Source organism: Oncorhynchus clarkii, chromosome 1, assembly GCF_045791955.1.
Source record: "Oncorhynchus clarkii lewisi isolate Uvic-CL-2024 chromosome 1, UVic_Ocla_1.0, whole genome shotgun sequence".
Taxonomy (NCBI): Eukaryota; Metazoa; Chordata; class Actinopteri; order Salmoniformes; family Salmonidae; genus Oncorhynchus; species Oncorhynchus clarkii.
In genome coordinates this window covers 29,970,052-29,993,000 of record NC_092147.1, presented here as the reverse complement: position 1 = coordinate 29,993,000, position 22,949 = coordinate 29,970,052, and the positions used below count along the sequence as shown (strand labels likewise).

At 41.9% G+C, this 22,949-nt stretch overlaps 1 protein-coding gene across 1 annotated transcript in view; it reads right to left on the bottom strand.

Annotated features, from left to right (window-relative positions):
• LOC139403041 (talin-2-like) overlaps positions 1 to 22,949 on the bottom strand; it is a 149,675-nt gene that overhangs the window by 62,701 nt on the left and 64,025 nt on the right. Inside the window, exons 2-6 of the mRNA XM_071146799.1 lie at positions 14,362 to 14,535; positions 12,830 to 12,927; positions 12,495 to 12,624; positions 11,732 to 11,890; positions 5,766 to 5,908 (exon numbers count right to left, since the gene is read on the bottom strand). Coding sequence (XP_071002900.1) covers positions 5,766 to 5,908; positions 11,732 to 11,890; positions 12,495 to 12,624; positions 12,830 to 12,927; positions 14,362 to 14,497 — 666 coding nt within the window. The 5' untranslated portion in view covers positions 14,498 to 14,535. The remainder of the gene's footprint in view (positions 1 to 5,765; positions 5,909 to 11,731; positions 11,891 to 12,494; positions 12,625 to 12,829; positions 12,928 to 14,361; positions 14,536 to 22,949) is intronic.

Genomic DNA, 22,949 nt, shown 5'->3' with positions numbered 1-22,949 from the left:
GATTAAGATTGAAACCTACTACATGATACGACGATGCTCGTCGGATGTGGCAGGGCTTTTACGGACTACAAAACTATTACGGACTACAAAGGGAAACCCAGACGCGAGCTGCCCAGTGACATTGAGCAGCAGCTGTTCTGGATGACTGTGTGATAATGCTCTTGGTAGCCGATGTGAGCAAGACCTTAACAGGTCAACATTCACAAAGCAGCGGGGCCAGACAGATTACCAGGACCTGTACTCAAAGCATGCGCGGACCAACTGGTAAGTGTCTTCACTGACATGTTCAACCTCTCCCTGGCCGAGTCTGTAATACCAACATGTTTCAAGCAGACCACCATAGTGTTCTTTGGCACAGGAACTAAAGGTAACCTGCCTAAATGACTACCGACCCGTAACACTCACGTCTGTAGCCATGAAGTGCTTTGAAAGGCTGGTCATGGCTTACATCAACAGCATCCTCACGGACACCCTGGACCCACTCCAATTTGCATACCACCACAACAGATCCACAGATGATGCAATCTCAATTGCACTCCACACTGCCCTTTCCCACCTGGACAAAAGGAATACCTACTGTATGTGAGAATGCTGTTCATTGACTACAGCTCTGCGTTTAACATCATAGTGCCCACAAAACTCATCACTAAGCTAAGGACCCTGGGACTAAACACCTCCCTCTGCAACTGGATCCTGGACTTTCTGATGGCCCACCCCCAGTTGCTAAAGGCTGGCAACAACACATCTACCACGCTTATCCTCAACACTGGGGCCCCTCAGGGGTGTGTACTTAGTCCCTTCCTGTACTCCCTGTTCACCCATGACTGTGTGGCCAACACACAACTCCAACACCATCATTTAGCTTGCTGACGACACAACAGTGAGGTTGTAGGCCTGATCACCGACAACGATGAGACTGCCTATAGGGAGGAGGTCAGAGAACTGGCAGTGTGGTGTCAGGACAACAACCTCTCCCTCAATGTGAGCAAGACAAAGGAGCTGATCGTGGACTACAGGAAAATGTGTGCCGAACAGGCCCCCATTAATATTGACGGGGCTGTAGCAGAGCGGGTCGAGAGTTTCAAGTTCCTTAGTATCCACATCACCAACGAACTATCACGGCCCAAACCCACCAAGACAGTTGTGAAGAGGGCACAACAAAACCACCAGACTTTACAATGACACCCCACTTCCCCATTTGTTTAGTACACTGCTGCGACTCGCTGTTTATTAGTCACTTCACACCTACCTACATACACAAATGACCTCAACTAAGCTGTACACCCGCACACTAACTCGGTACTGGTACCCCCTGTATATAGCCTCATTATTGTTATGTTATTCTGTTACTTTTTATTATTTTTCACTTTAGTTTATTTGGTAAATATTTTCTTAACTCTTTCTTGAACTGCACTGTTGGGTAAGGACTTGTCTAGACTTGTTGTACTCGGTGCATGTGACAAATAAAGTTTAATGTGATTTGATTTAAATATCAATAAGGGATCATAGTTTTCAGCTGAATTCATCTGGTCAGGCTATGTCATGGAAGGAGCTGGTGTCTTTAATGTTTCATACACTCAGTGTGTATCTGAATGTAGGCATGCATTTGAGATATACAATATACCACACCCCCATTTCATTAACTAAACTTTGACCTACCAGCACCATCATCCACTGTCAAAGGACACCATCACCCACTTACCCTGTGTCTATGCTCAACTTACCCCATAACCGGTGTAAGTTGTGCCAAGACCCCACTTGTTTGGACCAGCTATGTTTTCGAAACTATTATGTTTATATAAATTCAGATTTTATTTCCAGGGATACACAACATTCTGAAATATATGTAGATATCTTTGTTTGATAGAATACTATATTTCCCTTGAAGTAGTAATGCTGAATGCAAAACATAGCTCAACATACCTCACTCTCTGTTAGCACTAATGTCAATCAGTCTACTACTGTACCCTAAAGAGTTCCACCATTAACCTGGGGGGAATATTACAGCAATGAACAAACGCTGACAATGAGATAATTGCCTAATTCATACCACCGTAAATTGCCTGACTAACCAGATAATAACTCAATAGGAAAATCAATAACAAGGACCACCATGCCACAGCAAAACACATGAATATTCTGTTTAGAACGTGTGTAGACTGGATTGGTTACACATATACTGCATTTAGATGAGACTCTACATACAATAACAATCAAGAAACTGAAGCTCTGATGAAAAGGGGGACAAAACTAGGCTTGGATGGTATAACGTATTTACCATATACCTCGTACTTTGAAGTACCGATGGTAGGATTTTCATTATGTCATCTCACAAAAAATGGAATGTTTGTTTACAAAAAAAGTACATGGAGCAAACGTGACGTGCCGATCCACTGTTGATCAGCACAAGAGGTGATCAAGATACACTTGAAAGTCACTACTAATGTCTGCCAGCTAAATATCTTATAACTATAAAGTTAACTATCTTAGATGTGCTAAATACATTTTCTCTAGCTCAGGGCTCTACGCATTTGGTTTGCTAACCTGCAAGCTATAATGTTCGGTGGCTAGCTTAGAATATTTAAGCTTATTGGTTACAGCAGAGACACTCAATCCACCTCTGGATTAAATGTGAGTATTGCCAAGTGCTGAAATCCATACATTTGAATAAAAAGTTAATCAAATAGAACCACTGACTGTTTTCTCATTGCTGTGGCTCTAAGTTGTGCCAATTGAATCTCAAGGAAACAGTCAGTGGTTGAATTTGATTAGCATTTGATTAAAAAGTATGGATTTGAGCAAAGAAAGGCACGCAACAACAGATGACAAATATAGGTACATGGTAAGGATTTAGGAATTTACTTTATTTTATTATCACCGCATAGCGACTCAAAGGAGTCAGAGGTTAATTAAAAAAACTATAATCTGTGTTCAACAAGGAGTTGAGGTACTTGGCAAGTGTGAGTAAAGCCTTTTGAGATAGTTATTTGTTGGCATTCATTAGCATTTAGCTAGTGTCCACAATGGGAATTCGTTAGTACTTTGCTAGCTTTTTTTAGCATAACAAACATTTCAATAATACATTGGAAAGAAATGGTGCCACTCGTGTGCAGGAACTGTATGAAGATGTGGAAATGTGGATACCGCCCAACTCAACACAAAGGTTGTTGCTATGGCGCTGTATTTCCTGTAGTAGTGGAGTAGATAGATGTGTGAAAGGAGTGGATTGTCTGGTGTCTGGTTATGAATGCTGGGGCTGTAACTGCTGGAGAACCCCGCTGGGTGGAGGGGAGCGGATGAGATCATGGAAGCTGCACATCATTAATAAACATTGGGGCTCATCACTAAGAGGCTCTCCCTAAAGAATGCCAGGGATGATACTATAATCTACACTCACTAAATGAACCTACTAAGTCAGTCTCCTATGGTAATGGTTGCATGGTGAATGAGGACTATTCCATCATAGCAGAATAGAGACATTGACAAGAAGCATGTGTAGTACGGTCATGTTCCTTAGACGCATCTGAGAGCACTGCAGAGGGAGAAGTCTTGGAAGGAAGGAGTGAGAGAGTGGATGTGGGGCCTGGGGTGTGTTCCAGCCAGAGAATGCTCCCTCTCTTCTTGCTCTGTCAGGCCTTTTTAATATTGTGACAAATTAGAGTCACTGGAGTCTGAGGCAACGCCATGTGGGGGGGGGACTCTGATCAGCATGTGTGAGTGTGTGTGTATGTATGTGTGTCTGCGTGCTTCTGTGTGTGTGACGGAGTGAAAACAAGAAAGGGAGGGGGAAGGCAGCAAGAGGAGCAAAAGGACAAATAGCTAGAGGAAGGAAATGTGTTTTTGTGAGAAAGAATACAGGCTTGTGTTTGTGAGAGAAGGGAATGCATGATGGAACACTGCAATGTATGCCAGAGTAAGCGGGTGTGGATGTGTCATAATTTTCATGGGATTGAGAGGGGGTGTGGAAAAAAAACAAAGAGAGGGAAGGAGTCAGGGCAAGAGAGAGAGAGAGAGATAAAAGAGTGAAGGGGAGGATAGGGAGAATGGATAGTGTTAACTATAGATGTATTTATGGACTGTAGCTCAGATGCAGCATGTAAGACAAGGAGGGAGTTCACAATGGATGTACAGTACAGTATTTATGTAGGTGTCCGAGTGAGTGTGTGTGTGTGTGTGTGTGTGTGTGCACGCGTGCATGTGTATTTATGGTGGTATATATGTGTATACCGTATATATACACACCGCCATAAAAAAGCCAGACTACGGTTTGCAACTGCACATGGGGACAAAGCTCATACTTTTTGGAGAAATGTCCTCTTGTCTGATGAAACAAAAATATAACTGTTTGGCCATAATGACCATCGTTATGTTTGGAGGAAAAAGGGGGAGGCTTGCAAGCCGAAGAACACCATCCTAACCGTGAAGCACGGGGGTGGCAGCATCATGTTGTGGGGTGCTTTGCTGCAGGAGGGACTGGTGCACTTCACAAAATAGATGGCATTATGAGGCAGGAAAATTATGTGGATATATTGAAGCAACATCTCAAGACATCAGTCAGGAAGTTAAAGCTTGGTCGCAAATGGGTCTTCCAAATGGACAATGACCCCAAGCATACTTCCAAAGTTGTGGCAAAATGGCTTAAGGACAACAAAGTCAAGGTATTGGAGTGGCCATCACAAAGCTCAGACTTCAATCATATAGAACATTTGTGGGCAGAACTGAAAAATTCTGTGCCAGCAAGGAAGCCTACAAACCTGACTCAGTTACACCAGCTCTGTCAGGAGGAATGGGCCAAAATGCACCCAACTTATTGTGGGAAGCTTGTGGAAGGCTACCCGAAACGTTTGACCCACATGTTAAAACATTTCAAGGCAATGATACCAAATACTAAGTGAGTGTATGTAAACTTCTGACCCACTGGGAATGTGATGAAATAAATAAAAGCTTAAGTAAATAATTCTCTCTACTATCATTCTGACATTTCATATTCTTAAAATAAAGGGGTGATCCTAACTGTCTTAACATAGGGAATTTTCACTAGGATTAAATGTCAGGAATGGTGAAAAACTGAGTTTAAATGTACTTGGCCAAGGTGTATGTAAACTTCTGACTTCAACTGTACATGTGTACAGTACTGTGCATAGAATGCTCCTCTGTGAGTCCAGGTGCCAGCGGGGAGCCCTCCTCTCAACCTCAAGGCAGGGGAAGCTAATGTGGATGCAGTGAGGTGTGCAGTGAGCAAAGCATGCCTGGTGTAGTGCAGGCTCAGCTGGCTGACCCCCCCCCCCCCCCCTGCTGTGTCAGCAGCCCTCTCTCTTACTCCAACTCCATCCACACTGTAGTGTAGAACAACCCTGTAGTGTACAACCAGCCTTGCAAGGTTGACCCAATCCCCACAGCACAGCAACATAAGATAGCCTGTCTGTGATCCACATACACATACCCCTGTAAGCCAGGCCCAGCTCATCCTTTGAGAACTGCAGTACCATCAAAGCTGCATAAGCCAGCGAGCTTGTGATGCAACAGTACCAGCAAGGATGTAGGACAGAACGCTGCATAGGAGCTACAGCCCCATAGCCTTGGGCAGCAGATTCAGCTTTGTTTGTGCTGATGTCTGTTTTATTGACCGTAGGGCTACAGGAAGAGTCAGGGGAGGGAAGAGTAGAGCGGAATTGAGGAGGCTAGTTTATTACAGCTGTATTACTGTATGCCGGGCAGCAATGATCATAGAGAGAGAGAGAACGAGAGAGAGAGGGGGGTCTGACCTGTACATAGAGAAGGTTGAGTTGGACAGGGTCTCGTGAGTCCACATTCTGGTCGGAGTAGAAGAACTTGCGTCTGAGCAGCAGCATCTCACTCTCCTCCACCCCCTGCTCTCTGAACGTCCGGCTGTGGTCCAGCCAGTTCACTGACAACAGAAAAAAAACACACTCACGTACAGTACCAGTGAAATGTTTGGACACACCTACTCATTCAAGGGTTTTTTGTTATTGCTACTATTTTCTACATTGTAGAATAATGGTGAAGACATCAAAACTGTTAAATTACACATATGGAATTATGTAGTAACCACAAAGTGTTAAACAAATCAAAATATATTTGAGATTATTCAAAGTAGCCACCCTTTGCCTTGATGACAGCTTAGCACACTCTGGCATTCTCTCAACCAGCTTCACCTGGAATGCTTTTCCAACAGTCTAAGGAGTTCCCACATATGCCAAGTACTTATTGTCTGCTTTTCCTTCACCCTGTGGTCCAACTCATCCCAAACCATCTCAAATGGGTTGAGGTCAGGTGATTGTGGAGGCCAAGTCATCTGATGCAGCACTCCACTCTCCTTCTTGGTCAAATAGCCCTTACACAGCCTAGAGGTGTGTTGGGTCATTGTCCTGTTGAAAAACAAATGATAGTCCCACTAAGCGCAAACCAGATGGGATGGCATATTGCTGCAGAATGCTGTGGTAGCCATGCTGGTTAAGTGTGCCTTGAATTCTAAATAAATCACAGACAGTGTCACCAGCAAAGCACCCCGACACCATCACTCCTCCTCCATGGTTCACGGTGGGAACCACACATGCAGAGATCATCCGTTCACCTACTCTGCTTCTCATAAAGACACGGTGGTTGGAACCTAAAATCTCAAATTTGGACTCATCAGACCAAAGTACCGATGTCCACCGGTCCATTACTCGTGTTTCTTGGCCCAAACAAGTCTCTTCTTCTTATTGGTGTCTTTCAGTAGTTGTTTCTTCGCAGCTATTCGACCATGAAGGCCTGATTCACAGTCTCCTCTGAACAGTTAATGGTGAGATGTGTCTGTTACTTGAACACTGAAGCATTTACTTGGGCTGCAATTTCTGAGGCTGGTAACTAATGACCTTATCCTCTGCAGCAAAGGTAACGCTGGGTCTTCCTTTCCTGTGGTGGTCCTCATGAGAGTCAGCTTCATCATAGTGCCTGATGGTTTTTGCGACTGCACTTGAAGAAATGTTAAAGTTCTTGAAATGTGATGTATTGACTGACCTTCATGTCTTAAAGTAAAGTACTGATGGACTTTCATTTCTCTTCGCATATTTAAGCTGTTCTTGCCATAATATGAACTTGATCTTTTACCAAATAGGCCTATCTTCTGTATACCACCCCTACCTTGTCACAACACAACTGATTGGCTCAAACGCATTAAGAAGGAAATCAATTCCACAAATAAACGTTTAACAAGGCACTCCTGTTAATTGAAATGCATTCCAGGTGACAGCCTCATGAAGCTGTTTGAGAGAATGCCAAGAGTGTGCAGAGCTGTCATCAAGAAAGGGTGGCTACTTTGAAAAATCTCAAATATAAAACATATTGTGTTATTTCATCGTTTTGATGTCTTCACTATTATTCTACAATGTAGTAAATAGTAGCAATAAAGAAAAGCCCTTGAATGAGTAGGTGTGTCCAAACTTTTGACTGATATTATACAGTATGTATACAGAGAAACATACACTTCTGCTACTGGGATTAGGCATGCTGACAGTCAAATAAATCAAATAAAGCAGATTTAAATTACAGGGCAAAAATTAACTTTATATGTCTCAAAAACGAATCACCAAGTGAAGTTCGACTAAACACGAGGGCAGTAATTTGCATACTGTTCTGCTGAGAATAAGGAGACATTTTGAAGATGATTTATGAATTCAAACTTTTCAAAATACAATCTCTGTCCAGGGCCGTCAGAGTTTCGTAACATTCAGGGTTCAGTCCTGAAGACCAGGGGCTGAGGGGTTTAATGGTCCGAGAAAAAAGTAGTATTTTCTCAAATAATTTCCTGCAATCTAACGTTAATTTTACATGACTGACAAAATAATATATATATACCACATAAAATGACAAGCTACTCTGATATTGACATACTGAGATCAATAAAATTAACGACCAATGTCTTAAATGTAACCAACAGCCAATGAAAAGAGTGGATTCATTGATCTTAAACCTACAATATGAGGAGGAAATTATAGTCCAGCAACTTTCCAGCGGCACTCACTTATATGTCTTCTGCAATTGCATTTGGAAATATTGCAAAATACCTATTAGCTGCTGCCTGCTGTTCATTGACATCCACATTGACAGCCATAACTTGACATTGCTGGCAACAGCTGTTTAATATATTTGCGGCGCGGGCTGCCCAATGGCAGGATTCCCTACTGTAGGCATACCGTATGCGCTTAAGTGACAAAACACAATATACAGGATTTTTTTTTTTTTAAAGCTATTGATCCTCTCTGGCTAAATGATGCTCTCTGGTGTAGTATTTTCAATGATTTCATTTATTTCTGTAGAGATAGGAGTAATTATATAATTTGGTAAATGTATTTACATTTATCTGCAACACTTCCGGCACCCTTTCCTGTGGTGCTAGGTTTTCTTCCATGCGCTGTGCTCTCCCCAAGGCCAAATAATCAACGATTCTTATTAATAATTCAATGGATTGTGGTTAGCAACCCCATATGAGGTTATTGTGTAGGTAGGCCTACTGTTACAATAATATTTAAAGTAATGTATCAGCAAGTAGCCTAGCCTGCAATTACAAAATAATAAATACAGTAAGTCAAAGAATCCAACAGTGGTTACAGCTACAGTGCATTCGGAAAGTATTCAGACCCCTTCCCTTTTCACACATTCTGTTACGTTACAGCCTTATTCTAAAATTGATTACATTTACTTTTCTCACCAATCTACACATAATAACCCATAATGACAAAGTGAAAACCGGTTTGTAGAAATACCTTACTGACATAAATAATCAGACCCTTTGCTATGAGACTCAAAATTGAGCTCAGGTGCATCCTGTTTCAATTGATCATCCTTGAGATGTTTCTTTAATTTGATTGGAGCCACAAGTGGTAAATTCAATTGATTGGACATGATTTGGAAACCATATCTGCAGCACTCCACCAACCAGGCATTTATAGTAGAGTGGCACGACGGAAGCCACTCCTCAGTAAAAGTCACCTGACAGCCCACTTGGAGTTTGCCAAAATACACCTAAAGGACTCTCAGACCATGAGAAAAAAGATTATCGGGTCTGATGAAACCAAGATTGAACTCTTTGGCCCGAATACCAAGCGTCACGTCCGGAGAAAACCAGGCACCATTCCTATGGTGAAGCATGATGCTGTCAGCATCATGCTGTGGGCATATTTTTCAGCTGCAGGGACTGGGAGGCTAGTCAGGAATGAGGGAAAGATGAACGGAGCAAAGTACAGAGAGATCCTTAATGCAAACCTGCTCCAGAGCGCGCAGGACCTCAGACTGGAGTGAAGGATCACCTTCCAACAGGATAATGACCCTAGGCACACAGCTAAGAAGTGGCTCAATAACAAAAGCAATATTTTTTTTAAATCCTAAAACATCAAATTAGGACTTCCTAATTATACATTAGGCAATCATCACTGACAATTGTGAATGATAATTCTTCATGTTTTACAGGTGAAAAGTCCATGCTGCATGCATGCCAACCATTTGATCCAAATCAATTTCATGGGAAAATGCATTTCGACCTTCTTGAATGATGTAGGCTAAGTAGCCTAACTAATGTTTCATTTCATTTTAGAGCAGATGGCGTTAAACACAGCCACCTGTATTTGGTTTCAATCAAAGCATATGATGTGTGCTGTTGAGTTCTGTCCTCATGAGATTAAAAAAAAATAAAAAATCAAGCACAATCATCCTACTCTCATAAGAAATGATGTGGTGTTTTTGGTCTAACAGTATCTTAACTATCTACAGTGGGCCAAAAAAGTATTTAGTCAGCCACCAATTGTGTAAGTTCTCCCACTTAAAAAGATGAGAGAGGCCTGTAATTTTCATCATAGGTACACTTCAACTATGACAGACAAAATGAGAAAAAAAAATCCATCAAATAATTCAAAAAAATAAAAAACGGAAAAGTGGTGTGTGCATATGTATTCACCCCCTTTGCTATGAAGACCCTAAATAAGATCTGGTGCAACCAGATGTCACATAATTTGTTTAATAAAGTCCACCTGTGTGCAATCTAAGTGTCACATGATCTGTCACATGATCTCAGTATATACCTGTTCTGAAAGGCCCCAGAGTGTGCAACCCCACTAAGGGGCACCACCAAGCAAGCGGCACAATGAAGACCAAGGAGCTCTCCAAACAGGCCAGGGACAAAGTTGTGGAAAAATACAGATCAGAGTTGGGTTATAAAAAAATATCTGAAACTTTGAACATCCCACGGAGCACCATTAAATCCATTATAAAACAAATGTAAAGAATATGGCACCACAACACACCTGCCAAGAGAGGGCCGCCCACCAAAACTCACAGACCAGGCAAGGAGGGCATTAATCAGAGAGGAAACAAAGAGACCAAAGATAACCCTGAAGGAGCTGCAAAGCTCCACAGTGGACATTGGAGTATAGGACCACTTTAAGCCGTACACTCCACAGAGCTGAGCAGAGCTGGGCTTTACAGAAGAGTGGACTGAAAAAAGCCATTGCTTAAAGAAGAAAATAAGAAAACAAGTTTGTTGTTCGCCAAAAGGCATGTGGGAGACTCCCCAAACATTTGGAAGAACGCACTCTGGTCAGATGAGACTAAAATTGAGCTTTTTGGCCATCAAGGTAAACTCTGTCTGGCGCAAACCTCTCATCACCACGAGAACACCATCCCCACAGTGAAGCATGGTGTTGGTTGCATCATGCTGTGGGGATGTTTTACATCGGCAGGGACTGGGAAACTGGTCAGAATTTAAGGAATGATGGATGGTGCTAAATACAGGGAAATTCATGTGGGAAACCGGTTTCAATCTTCCAGAGATTTGAGACTGGGACAGAGGTTCACCTTCGAGCAGGACAATGACCCTAAGCATACTGTTAAAGCAACACTTGAGTGGTTTAAGGGGAAACATTTAAATGTCTTGGAATGGCCTAGTCAAAGCCCAGAATTCAATCCAATTGAGAATCTGTGGTAGGACTTAAAGACTGCTGTACACCAGCAGAACCCATCCAACTTGAAGGAGCTGGAGAAGTTTTGCCTTAAAGAATGGGCAAAATGCCCAGTGGCTAGATGTGCCAAGCTTATAGAGACATACCCCAAGAGACTTGCAGCTGTAATTGCTGCAAAAGGTGGCTCTACAAAGTATTGACTTTGGGGAGGTGACTAGTTACGCATTCTCAAGTTCTCAGTTTTTTGTTATTATTTCTTGTTTGTTTTGCATCTTCAAAGTGGTAGGCATGTTGTGTAAATCCAATGATACAAACCCCCCCAAAATGTATTTTAATTCCAGGTTGTAAGGCAATAAAATAGGAAAAATGCCAAGGAGGGTGAATACTTTCACAAGTCACTGTATTACAGTTAGATGACTTCAGAAGTTTCATGTAATCACAGCTAAGCGGCTCATTCAGTTGACCATACAACATTTTTTACACACTCACAGCAGTAAAAAAAGATTCGGGGCTGACCCAAAATCAGTCGGGGCTAAAGCCCTGAAAGCCGGGTCCTGGTGACGTTCCTGTTTCTGTCACATTGTGGTAGAATAATTAAACATTGATACAGTACTATGACTTTGAATTTAGAGATAAAGCACATGTTAAAATGAGATGATACTGGACTTACATGTACTTATTAATGAGACATTGGTAGGGGCGTTGACAGGGAGCATGTAATATTGGACAATTAACAACACATTTTGTGCTCTTATGGAAGTGCTCTTCAAACTCACAGTCATCGTCTGTGTGGAGCTTGGCTTTGAGCTTTTCCATCTTCCTCTCGTCTCGGAGCAGAGTCCTGTCCTTCTTCAGGGTGCCTGTCCCATGACCGTCCTCCTTCTTCTCCTCCAACCCCTCCTGGAGCAGGGAGTACTCCTCGTAGTTGGTGATTCCTGAAGAGGAGACACAGCCAGGAAACTCAGAGAGGGAGCCGTTTAGAACACAGAGCCAGCACGTTGAGCTGTGCCATATTAGAGAAACCATCCCCTGCCTCCTACGCCCTCCCTCTCTTCCTCCCTCTGCCCAGAAAAAACAGTGGGGGAAACTGGAGAGCAGCCAGAACACTAAAGTGGGAAGTCAGAAGAGGAGAAGCCAAGCAGAAAGCCGTCTCTAAACAAACACCAGCCAATAAAGAGATCTACCAGACATCTCTCTTCTCCTCACCCAATTGAGTTTGGGCACAGGCAGCCCAGCATAACTGAAATATATGGCTTTGGAAAGAAACACCTCCATGAGAGGAGAGGACAGCACAGTCTATGGCTACACAATTACCACCCATAATTTTAACATAGGAGGAAAATATGTTTTACACCATCAGACATATCTATATAAAACCTGGACTATGCCAGTACCATAGCTAATTCTTATGTTCTGAAAGCTAGGGGGCGTGCATCCATACTGTAAGGTAGTGAGCTAAAAATAGGACCAGGTTTAATAATTTAAGGCTAGTGGATTGGTTGACTGGGTTTAGATTGCAGTTGGAGAGAGTTTACCCACCTATTCTACTGCATATGGTAACAAGCAACTCTCCCACAGTTTTAGAGTCATCCACCATGATAGTTTTAACTGCCCCGTCCAGCATCTTGATCTTCTGGGGCCTCTGTTTCTTCTTGTACTCCAAGACATCCTGGGAAACAATGGGAGAGGTGAATCAGACGCAGTACCTTTGATGGAATGTGACATTAACCAAGAAGAGAACACCTAAACATCTGTATGTAAGTAGAACATCTAAGTCAGATCTACCACAGACTTCTCAACACCTCTTCAGATTTAAATATAACTGAATGAGGTGTGATCCAGGGGTCTGATTGGGCTCTATGATTGGGCTTTACCCCGTTCCGGAGCATGTAGTAATCCAGAGTTCTACCAGACTCCAACCAGATTCCTTTTCTGGGATCATCATCAGAGAGAAACAGGCCGTAATCAGAGGCTGAAACAGAGACACAGAGAACGTACATATATTAGAGTAGTAATGGGAACAGTTGTTTGATTGACTGTTTAAATAGTATGAGTCAACTAAGAGTACACATGAAAGATACTGTCTATTTTGACAAAACAATGTTTTGACTGCATCTCGTGTAGTTACTGTTTTATGATGTAGAGGATGTCTCTTCTTCTGATCTCATTGACATTCATATGAATTATCCATATAATGACATTCAGTTGGGAAAGCTGCCCATCAGACTCTCTAGATGATATAAATCTGTTCTAAAGCCTAATGAGAGCTCACAGCTTAAAGAGCGTCTCCAACCTGCCTAACTAACACCACAGAGAGCTTATCCAGCCTGCTTAGCTAACACCACAGAGAGCTTATCCAGCCTGCCTAGCTAACACCACAGAGAGCTTATCCAGCCTGCCTAACTAACACCACATTGAGCTTATCCAGCCTGCCTAGCTAACACCACAGAGAGCTTATCCAGCCTGCCTAGCTAACACCACAGAGAGCTTATCCAGCCTGCCTAGCTAACACCACAGAGAGCTTATCCAGCCTGCCTAACTAATACCACAGAGAGCTATTCCAGCCTGCCTAACTAACACCACAGAGAGCTTATCCAGCCTGCCTAACTAACACCACAGATAGTTAGGCAGGCTGGATAAGCTCTCTGTGATGTTAGCTAGGCAGGCTGGATAAGCTCTCTGTGGTGTTAGTTAGGCAGGCTGGATAAGCTAAAACCACAGAGAGCTTATCCAGCCTGCCTAGCTAACACCATAGAGAGCTTTTCCAGTCTGCCTAACTAACACCACAGAGAGCTTTTCCAGTCTGCCTAACTAACACCACAGAGAGCTTATCCAGCCTGCCTAACACACACCACAGAGAGCTTATCCAGCCTGCCTAACACACACCACAGAGAGCTTATCCAGCCTGCCTAACACACCACAGATAGCTTATCCAGCCTGCCTAACTAACACCACAGAGAGCTTATCCAGCCTGCCTAACACACCACAGATAGCTTATCCAGCCTGCCTAACTAACACCTCCGCAAGCGAGGAACACCATCCACAGACCCCGATTGAACCAGTCTTCTCAGAGAGAGCATAGACTGTAAGGCTTTGAAACAGTTTCCTGTCTTTCTGTAGTCAGAAAGCCATGCTGTGGGTGACATGGGTTTTTATCTCCTGTTTAAACAGTTTTGAACCGTTTGTATCCTTTTCATGCACTCTGAAACGTATGCCTTTTTTTACATTCATATTTTTTAGCAGATATGACCTCAGTATTCAGTACAGAGTGACTTACACAAGTAATTATGTAGTTTTTGCATTTATATTTTCTCTTAGTGCAACTGAGCCTTATGCAAGTGAAGATTTCTGACATTCAAAGAGGCCCCATTACCAGTAGTTCGCCCCATTTTGAGGTACCTCTCACCTTGGCCAGTCTGGGCTTCCGGAACCCTCTCCCTGATGATCCTGCAGGCGTCATACACAGGAGTGGAGGGCTCAAACTGCATGGTCTTCACCACATTGCACTGACGGACACATATCTTGAGTGACAGGGCCACCATTTTCACTGGTGGTGTATTGGTGTCACCAATCTACACACCTGAAAAACACAAACATATGTGTTTAGATATCTGTGGCTCAGGGAAATGTGAATAACATGACACTGGATATGTACACCAGAACAGCATACACAGGATATGGTCATAATTGTCCTCAGGTATATTGTAGAAGCGCTGCTTTGAATGAGTCTAATGCATCAGCTACTTTCCATCTCTCCTGATTTCTTACAAGGTTAAGAAGTAAGTAGAATTGTTTACTGGCAGTGTTTAGCATATGCTGAGCCGAGCCAAGGTGAGCAGGTTAACCTTTCAGCAGAAAGCAAATGTCTCTGTAGTCACCTACAATAATAGGACAGAAGATGCTACAGAGGAAATTACATTCAGGAGCAGCATCATTATCTGTGTTTACAAGTACAACCCCTTACAAGCAGACACCAGAGTCAAACCAGTGGGTGTTATGTCATCTGTTAAAAGGCAAACCAATTCCAGTACACTGCAGTTCATATTCCTACTAAAGAGAAAACACACAGACAAAAGTTAACTCTAATGATACCATTTTATGTTTTTCTTTCTCTTGGCCGGGAGGGAAAACCATTCACAATGGATCTCCCCAACAGTTAAGCCTCTTTTTTTTCAGAATTTAGTTCAGCAATTCTTTCCTCTACTCGGTGCACTGTCAAATCTGGATGACAAGACCATTTTCAGACAACCTTCAATTTTCCCCTTTATGGTAGAGGGAGTGCATATATGTTAGATATACTGTACAGGGGAATACTGTATTATGGATAATATGAGTTGACATTCACTATGTCCTTCTTGGGGACAAAGGTCATATTTAAGCTGTTCTTGTGAAATCATCAAATTGACTCCATTTAGAGAAATATAGCCATGACTAAATGTTTTCCCATACAATCATTCTGTGAGCAATTTCAGAGAAAACGTTTCTAATGATGTGGTTATGAATGAGGTCCCCTCTGACTAGCAGTGTTTCATAGTAGTGACTCTACCCTTCTCCTGCAGCCCACACAGAGCCTCTTCTCTCCAGATAGTCCCTTAGCACAAAGAGCCAGAGGTAATGGCTCTGCATGGGGCCTGCTCCATACAACCTGCCACAGGAGTCCTGCTGCGCCTTTGTGGCTCAGATATGTGGTTAGTCTCTGTTAGAAAGGCCACATGAGGACCAGCTAGCTCAGGCAACACATACACAGGCAGAGGATGGGTTATGCTACACACAGCCCTGATTCAGGGAACATTAAAAGGGCAGTAGGGTGTAACATGGCCTTTACTGTGTGGTGATAATCAAAGTGTAAATATGTATTTTGAAAGCAGGAACTGCACAATATATTCCGTTGCAACCTTGGAATAGAAACAATGTAGGAGGAGGAGCTGAAGACAACCAGAATCATTCAATGGAACTCAGCCGTTGCGTAAAGGATAGAACACCCGCTCCTTTCCATCAGGGTTTCGCTTTATATCCATCAATAATAGCTCAAAGCTCCGCCATGTCGGCTTCAAATGCGATGAATGAAAAATTAGAACATTCCTGTTCTAGGCAGTAAGGATATATTTTATTCCAAATCAATGAAATTCTCAAGTGAAGGCCAGCAGTCACTCCAGAGAGAGAGCGCAAGACAGAGGGAGCATCCACATTATGAAACCCAAGGGGATAATCACTACTCTGGAGCGGAGCTAACAGTAGCGGTAGCAGCGTGAGAACCCATTTCTCACCGAGTTCCTCTCCTCTCTCTCTCTTCTGGCAAACACTCAACAGCAGCAGCAGGCTTCTCATTAGCTCAGCTTTCAGGCCGACACAGACCCATCACAGAGCAGAGACGACACAACATGGAGCAAGTAGATCGCAACCACAGATATATCAACACACAGAACGAATTGGTTTCTACTGTGTCCACCGAAACATTATGCTTCAAAGTAGACTTAAAATACTATTTATTTCCAGACCCCTGTCCTCTCATATACCATTACCAGGGCTTTCTCTCATCTATCCAGAGGGCTTCCAGTATTAAGTTACTGGTAGGTTTGTTTACTACTCAAAACATTAGAGAAGAGCAGCTTGGAGGGCAGTGTAAACATGTACAATTAAATAAGAGCTGAAGTCAGAAGCCATCTGGAGGGGATTCATGTCTAATGATTTGTTGTAATAACAATAGCAGAGAGCAGAGCCCCCGACGACAGCCAGCCACTGTCTCCTACTCAGCCTGGATTAGTACAGCACCAGTCACAGAATCAGACAGTCAACAGTGAGCTGGATGGACATGTTGGACATGATCACGTCATTGGAGACAATGTGATCGCTGATCACTACGTTTTGTGGAATTGGGTCATCACCAACAAACCTCCATTGCCACAATGGAGTTTTTTTGTTGGGGGGTGGGGTGGGGTTAAACAGAATAGGCCCAAGTAAACCATTTAAAATATTTTCTCATGCCCCATCAAAATGAAAGTCAGACAGTGTAGGCTACAACACAATCTGGAATTAGTTCTCCAGAATTCCAGAGGTACATGGGAAGCTAGCTGTGGCTATGACTTCCAGCTGTGTTTGGTAAAATCTTACAGCTGCTTGATGGCCTAATATAGCATCTTTAAAGTCAAAAGACAAGTCAACAGTAAAACATATAGTAGTGATGAACCCTCTCAATGTGTTCAAACCAAAATAGACTGTGTGCATAATGCGGACAACACAATGTGCAGTGATTATAAACACACTAATAAAAAGAAGCTGGTGAACATTCAAATACTAAGTAACAATGTATCTACATACAGTTGAAGTTCAAAGTTAACATACACTTAGGTTGGCGTCATTAAAACCACTCCAACAATTTCTTGTTAACAAACTATAGTTTTGGCAAGTCGGTTAGGACATCTACTTTGTGCATGACAAGTAATTTTTCCAACAATTGTTTACAGACAGATTATTTCACATATAATTCATTGTATCACAATTCCAGTGGGTCAGAAGTTTACATACACCAAGTTGACTGTGCCTTTTAAACAGCTTGGAAAATTCCAGAAAATGTCATGGCATTAAAAGCTTCTGATAGGCTAATTAACATAATTTGAGACAATTGGAGGTGTACCTGTGGATGAATTTCAAGGCCTAACTTCAAACTAAGTGCCTCTTTGCTTGACATCATGGGAAAATCAAAAGAAATCAGCCGAAAAATTGTAGACCTCCAAGTCTGGTTCATCCTTGGGAGCAATTTCCAACTCCTGAAGGTACCACGTTCATCTGTACAAACAATAGTAAGCAAGTATAAACACCATGTAACCACGCAGCCGTCATACCGCTTAGCAAGGAGATGCATTCAGTCTCCTAGAGATGAACGTACTTTGGTGCAAAAAGTGCAAATCAATCCCAGAACAACAGCAAAGGACCTTGTGAAGATGCTGGAGGAAACGGGTACAAATGTATCAGTAAAATGAGTCCTATATCAACATAACCTGAAAGGCCGCTCAGCAAAGAAGCCACAGCTCCAAAACCGCCATGAAAAAGACTACGGTTTGCAACTGCACATGGGGACAAAGATCGTACTTTTTGGAGAAATGTCCTCCGGTCTGATGAAACAAAAATATAACTATTTGGCCATAATGACCATCGTTATGTTTGGAGGAAAAAGGGGGAGGCTTGCAAGCCAAAAAACACCATCCCAACTGTGAAGCACGGGGGTGCCAGCATCATGTTGTTGGGGTTCTTTGCTGCAGGAGGGGCTGGTGCACTACACAAAATAGATGGCATCATGAGGGGGGAAGATGATATGGATGGAAAATTATGTGGATATATTTAAGCAACATCTCAAGACATCAGTCAGGAAGTTAAAGCTTGGTCGCAAACGGGTCTTCCAAAATGGACAATGACCCCAAGCATATTTCCAAAGTTGTGGAAAATGGCTTAAGGACAACAAAGTCAAGGTATTGGAGTGGCCATCACAAAGCCCTGACCTCAATCCCATAGAAAATTAGTGGGAAGAACTGAAAAAGCTTGTGCGAGCAAGAAGGCCTACAAACCTGACTCAGTTACACCAGATCTGTCAGGAGGAATGGGCCATTTCACATTCTTAAAATAAAGTGGTGATCCTAACTGACCTAAAACAGGGAATTTTCACTAGGATTAAATGTCAGGAATTGTGAAAAACTGAGTTTAAATGTATTTGGCTAAAGTGTATGTAAACTTCCGACTTCAACTGTACACATTCATTAATCCCACAAGCATATGAAACCTAAATAACCTCCTGACCTATTTTATTGCAAGTGCCTTAATAAAAGATGAAGGTTTACAAACAAATGAGGTCAGGCAGTAATAGAAAACAAAAATGATACCACACCTATACTCTTGCAACACCAGAATCAAAATGATGTATTCTTGCAACACCCTTGTTAAGCTACATAGATAAAAATAAAAAAAACACCCACCCCCATCAGCTTATCTACTAAGTGAATTTCAAGGTCATGGCAAAGAAAGGACTAACATAAATCTTAATGGGCTACCAAAACATAGATAATGATCATGCCATTTCTCAAAAATGCTAGTCCTCTATTAGCAAATAAGAGGAAAACATACGGGTTGAAGCTAAAAATGCATTAGTCTGGCTTTACTAATAGAATCAACCCTCTCATGCAGCAGCACTAGCTGTAAATAGTAGAAGCAAAGCCCTATAAGGATCAAAGGTGGATTAGCATACCAGCTCCCTATCCCAGCCTAGTCAGGGTGAGGAGATTTTAACAAGCTCTAATAAGATTTAAAACAACCTCAGACCTATAACTGATTCCCTTGTCTAAGAGCATGCAAAAACCTAAGCTGTACATGAATTCATTGGATAGTCTTGCTGAAAGCAAAGCACAGCTCTTGACTTCTTACATACTCTTATTATTATATCATTTATACTTTTGTACTAAAACAATATTTAAATGAGCTCCCAATGCATTACAATGGCAATAAAAGGCCCATAGAATTATGTACATTGGGACATTTAAAAAAAAAAAAAAAAAAATTCTGCCATGCATCTCCTCCTACACCATTTAAGCTATCAACACCAAAACAACATTGAGGTGTTCAGTCTGACCCTACTTAGATTGCTTGCCAAAGGCTTTTTGATACCATTTATACTTTTGTAACTACAGTATAACCCTTTTAAATGTGCATAAATTAACATGGTTTGAATGAGAATCATAGACATTCAGTGGTAGCTATTCAAAATGCTCCTGCTCCTTGGCAAATTAAGCAAGAAGATCAACTTTTACAAATTCAGGCTAACCTAACTTCAAGTTCTTAAAAACTTGTATCAACTATATACATTTGCATAAATTCCAATAAAATAACTCTAACAGTAACTCTTGAACCATTCAAACTAGAGACACCAAACCAACTTTCTCATGCTCAGGCTATCCTAAACTGCAAATGATGTAGAAGGTTGATGAACTATAACTATATAAATCTGCATACAATAGAATAACATAACTCACCAACAGTAACTCTTGAAACCAACTTCACATGTTCAAGCTATCCTATCCAATCAATCAATCAGTCCATTTAGCTATTTTTTCTAGTAATGGTAATGACTACCAGTCATTACCATTACTACTGCAGTCACTTCCACTACTGTAACTTATTTCAAAACCAGAAATGCTTTTAAAAAGTTAGCAAGCAGACACATTTTCTTGAGTAAATGTACTTCTTTAGTTATGATTGTTAATTAAACAAAACATATGTAGGGTCTTAATTTGAACTATATTGTGACAGCAAAATAATCCTGCAGCAACAGGATTTGAACGTTTAGTCCATAATGTTGCTTGATCGGTGGTTGGGCTACTAGCTGGCCAAACGTAGGCTACATGAAAAGTGCAAAATTACCAAATGTTAGTGTGGGTTTTCAGTGAATATATGTAAATCACAAAGCTCATCTGCAAATTCTTAGCAACAAAAGACTGATCAAATTAAGATCCTACATCTGTAAGTGACTGGCATGAGGAAGTAGGGCGAGAATAAATCCATCATCAGCGTTTTTCTGAGAAGGTGGGAGAGAGAAGGATGAAAGATGTCATATGCTGATGAGTGCAATCTTTCCTTGGGTTCCTTTCTCTCATCTTTATACCCTCCACTTGTGCTCCACATTCATCCCCCCTTTCAATCCCTGTCTGATTAAAAGACAGGTCAATCTGCTGCAGGCCTGGGGCATGTCTCCTGGGGTCACCTCTAGTGTGTGCGTTCCAGGCTTCCCCCACCCCTACTGTGTGCCTAGAGGTGACCCCAGGCAACATGCCCCGGGCCTGCCTGCCTGCCTGCCTGCCTGCCTGCCACACACACACACACACTCTGTCGTATGTGAAGTGATGCTTAGGGGCACTATAAAAGGGATTGTGTACACATCAACAGAATATATATTGTTGGCCAACTGGTAAAAACATGACAAGAATAGGGAGGATATCCCACTTTAGAATATCCTTCATGTTCTGGTCTATACCATTACACTTATGAGGTCTGAACAACATGGGGCTAATAACCCTCTGGGAGTTGCAGTCACATCCACTAAAGATGACCTGATATATTCCATCCAGATATCATTCATTCCAAATCATATAAACACCAGCTCTCAATAGCAAATAACATTCAAGCCCCATGACAACAATACAACCTACCACAAACATTAGCACTTTACTAAGGCAGAAAGTCAAGGTCAGGACTGTTAATTTAATCTGATTTCAAGGCCGCTAAGCCGCATGTGCTATTTCTGAATTTAATGACATTCGAGTGTAACGTGTCTTAATTGGAAAAGAGTAAATCAGAGGTTTGAAGAACAGCTTGCTAGCAGAGAGGCATTAATCAGCCATCATAAATACATCCTCAGTTAAGAGCCAGGCGTGATTTATCCACAGAACATGCAGCAGCAAATGATGACCCATCTCTTTAACTACCCAGGGTTGTGAATACCAAACGAGACAGGAGATACATCACTCTGTCAGATGCATCATCACACTTATCATACATCTACAGTACATGTTTCACATAAATATCACATCTATAGCATAGCCAGTGAGATGGTTAACTAACCTTAATCATAAAAAACTGCACTTTTTGTATGAGTAGGATTTCCAGGCTCCTGTGAGCAGATGTAAAGTAGAGTAAACATCCTGTAATTACACAACGTAATTATTTGTTCCTTTATTGTGCATTAAATACAAACCTGCTGTACATACAACTAAAAAAGGAACCTGCAAGTATGAATTTCGTTGGACGGTGTATACCATGTAGCCTGTACATACGACTAATAAAACTTTAAACTTGGCTCACACACAAGCAATGACAATCTACACATCACCTTCCTATTCTTTACATATCAAGATGTCCTTGTTACACCCACTTCTGTTCTCGGAAAACAGCCATAGTTTGGCCTATTTATGGGCTGAACTAAATACAACCACCATGATTAATCATCAATCTGAGGCCTTCACTCTAACTCTCCGCTCTTCTAATACAAAGGCATCTTCAGACTGGCCTTGTGCCCATGAACAATGAACAGTGCAATAACAATAATAATAATTTTGGGAGTACTTATATTTGTCCTGTTTAACTCTTGTACAAGTGTTCATTGTTCCAAGTGTGCAATGGAAATGTGTTTCTTGCATATCCCAACTCCCGAGACACCCGCAGGGAGTGGGGTTACAGCCAGGGTCACCATTGTCCAGTGCCCCAGGGCAATTGGGGTTAAGTACCTTGCTCAAGGGCAGTGACATGTCTGCTCTGGGATTCGAACCAGCGACCTTTCGATTACTGGCCCAACCCACTAACCTCGCGGCTAACTACTGCCTCCATGTTAGGCCTTCTCTACAGACAATGCATTGCACATCTTTTTACTCAGTACTGGTATATTTTAAGGTCATCAGGAGAGGCTTTGAAAGAACTGTCATACTTCGTGTTACAGTATGGAATAAAAGTCCCTAAGTAGGAGTGTTCTTGGTTGTGAATGTCAATTGTACTATAAACTAAGGCAAACGGTTCGGCACTTGCGACGTTAAGCCACCAGCAAATTCACTATTTGACCCCTGCATATAAGTAGTATGTCTCAAACAGTAACGAGGAGCAGGCTGTTTTGTCTTCACTGATGCTGGCTCAGAGAGGATATAGGCTTTCCTCTAATGTCATTTGAAGATACAGATGCTGACAGAAATTGTAAATCTTACCCTTGTCGCAGGGGCAGGGAGAAAACAGCTCCTTTTACTCTAGCTAAAAATACCCAGAAAAGTAGAACGTCCTCCAGTACTGCTTCACAGGGATCCAAATAGACTCCCGTCTCCCTAAGCATTTAAGAGGAAACCACTCTGCCATTTAGTAGAGCTAATATGATGGTTTCCCTCTACAAGAACCTCCACTTATACTTAAATTGAGCCAAAAATCTTTATTCCTAAGTCATGAGGATAAATACTTTAAATTAAGCTAATATAA